Source organism: Anneissia japonica, unplaced genomic scaffold (genome assembly GCF_011630105.1).
Source record: "Anneissia japonica isolate Jap-2015-1 unplaced genomic scaffold, ASM1163010v1 scaffold287726_len2788222_cov184, whole genome shotgun sequence".
NCBI lineage: Eukaryota > Metazoa > Echinodermata > Crinoidea > Comatulida > Comatulidae > Anneissia > Anneissia japonica.
This window is the reverse complement of record NW_022705125.1, coordinates 2402253-2402847: the sequence shown is the minus strand read 5'-3', so window position 1 is coordinate 2402847 and position 595 is coordinate 2402253. Positions and strand designations below refer to the sequence as shown.

General features: G+C 36.5%; 1 protein-coding gene across 2 annotated transcripts in view; it reads right to left on the bottom strand.

Moving 5' to 3' along the window:
- LOC117105241 (lysophospholipase D GDPD1-like) overlaps positions 1–595 on the bottom strand; it is a 21973-nt gene that overhangs the window by 10711 nt on the left and 10667 nt on the right. The window contains exon 1 of one of the 2 annotated variants that reach the window (XM_033246326.1): positions 399–528. The exons of the other annotated variant lie outside the window; for it this stretch is intronic. Coding sequence (XP_033102217.1) covers positions 399–512 — 114 coding nt within the window. The 5' untranslated portion in view covers positions 513–528. Of the gene's footprint in view, positions 1–398; positions 529–595 lie in introns of those variants that run through there. 2 annotated transcript variants of the gene reach the window in all.

Genomic DNA, 595 nt, shown 5'->3' with positions numbered 1-595 from the left:
TGGGGCATGGTGGGGCTGAGGTGGTCTGGACCATCTCCATTTGTGAAAGTCTCTCCAAAGGCCTCCTCTATTTCAAATTCCTGAATTTGCCACTAGAAGTGTTCCAATGCATTGAGGCAGCCCTGGAACAGCCTAAATATTTAACCAAATGGGAAAAAGCTATTTGAGCCGGCATAGTCTGGCCTGTTAAGCATTAAGTATATAAAATTGGACATCATTATTTTACATCAACATTATTGTAATATCCAAAACCCAACACTTATTTTCATTAGTGCACAGCTCATTTTTTTTCTCTTTTTGCAGCTTATGTGTAGAAAGGTCAAACAAAATATATTACTCACAACATTGTGGCACCACCTAGCCTACAATTAATTAATGTGATCTCTGAGGCGACTTACAACATACTCTGTCTCTTTAACGGACACTGGTTGACCTGTAACCCTAGTAAGTACATCGTCATGAACGATAACCACTTGTTTATCTTTGGTGAACTGGCAATCAATTTCAAGCATATCATAATTCAGGTTCATTGCACTAAAAATATATATATATAAAAAAATTGATATCTCAATACCAATCTTAATGATTTTTGCAT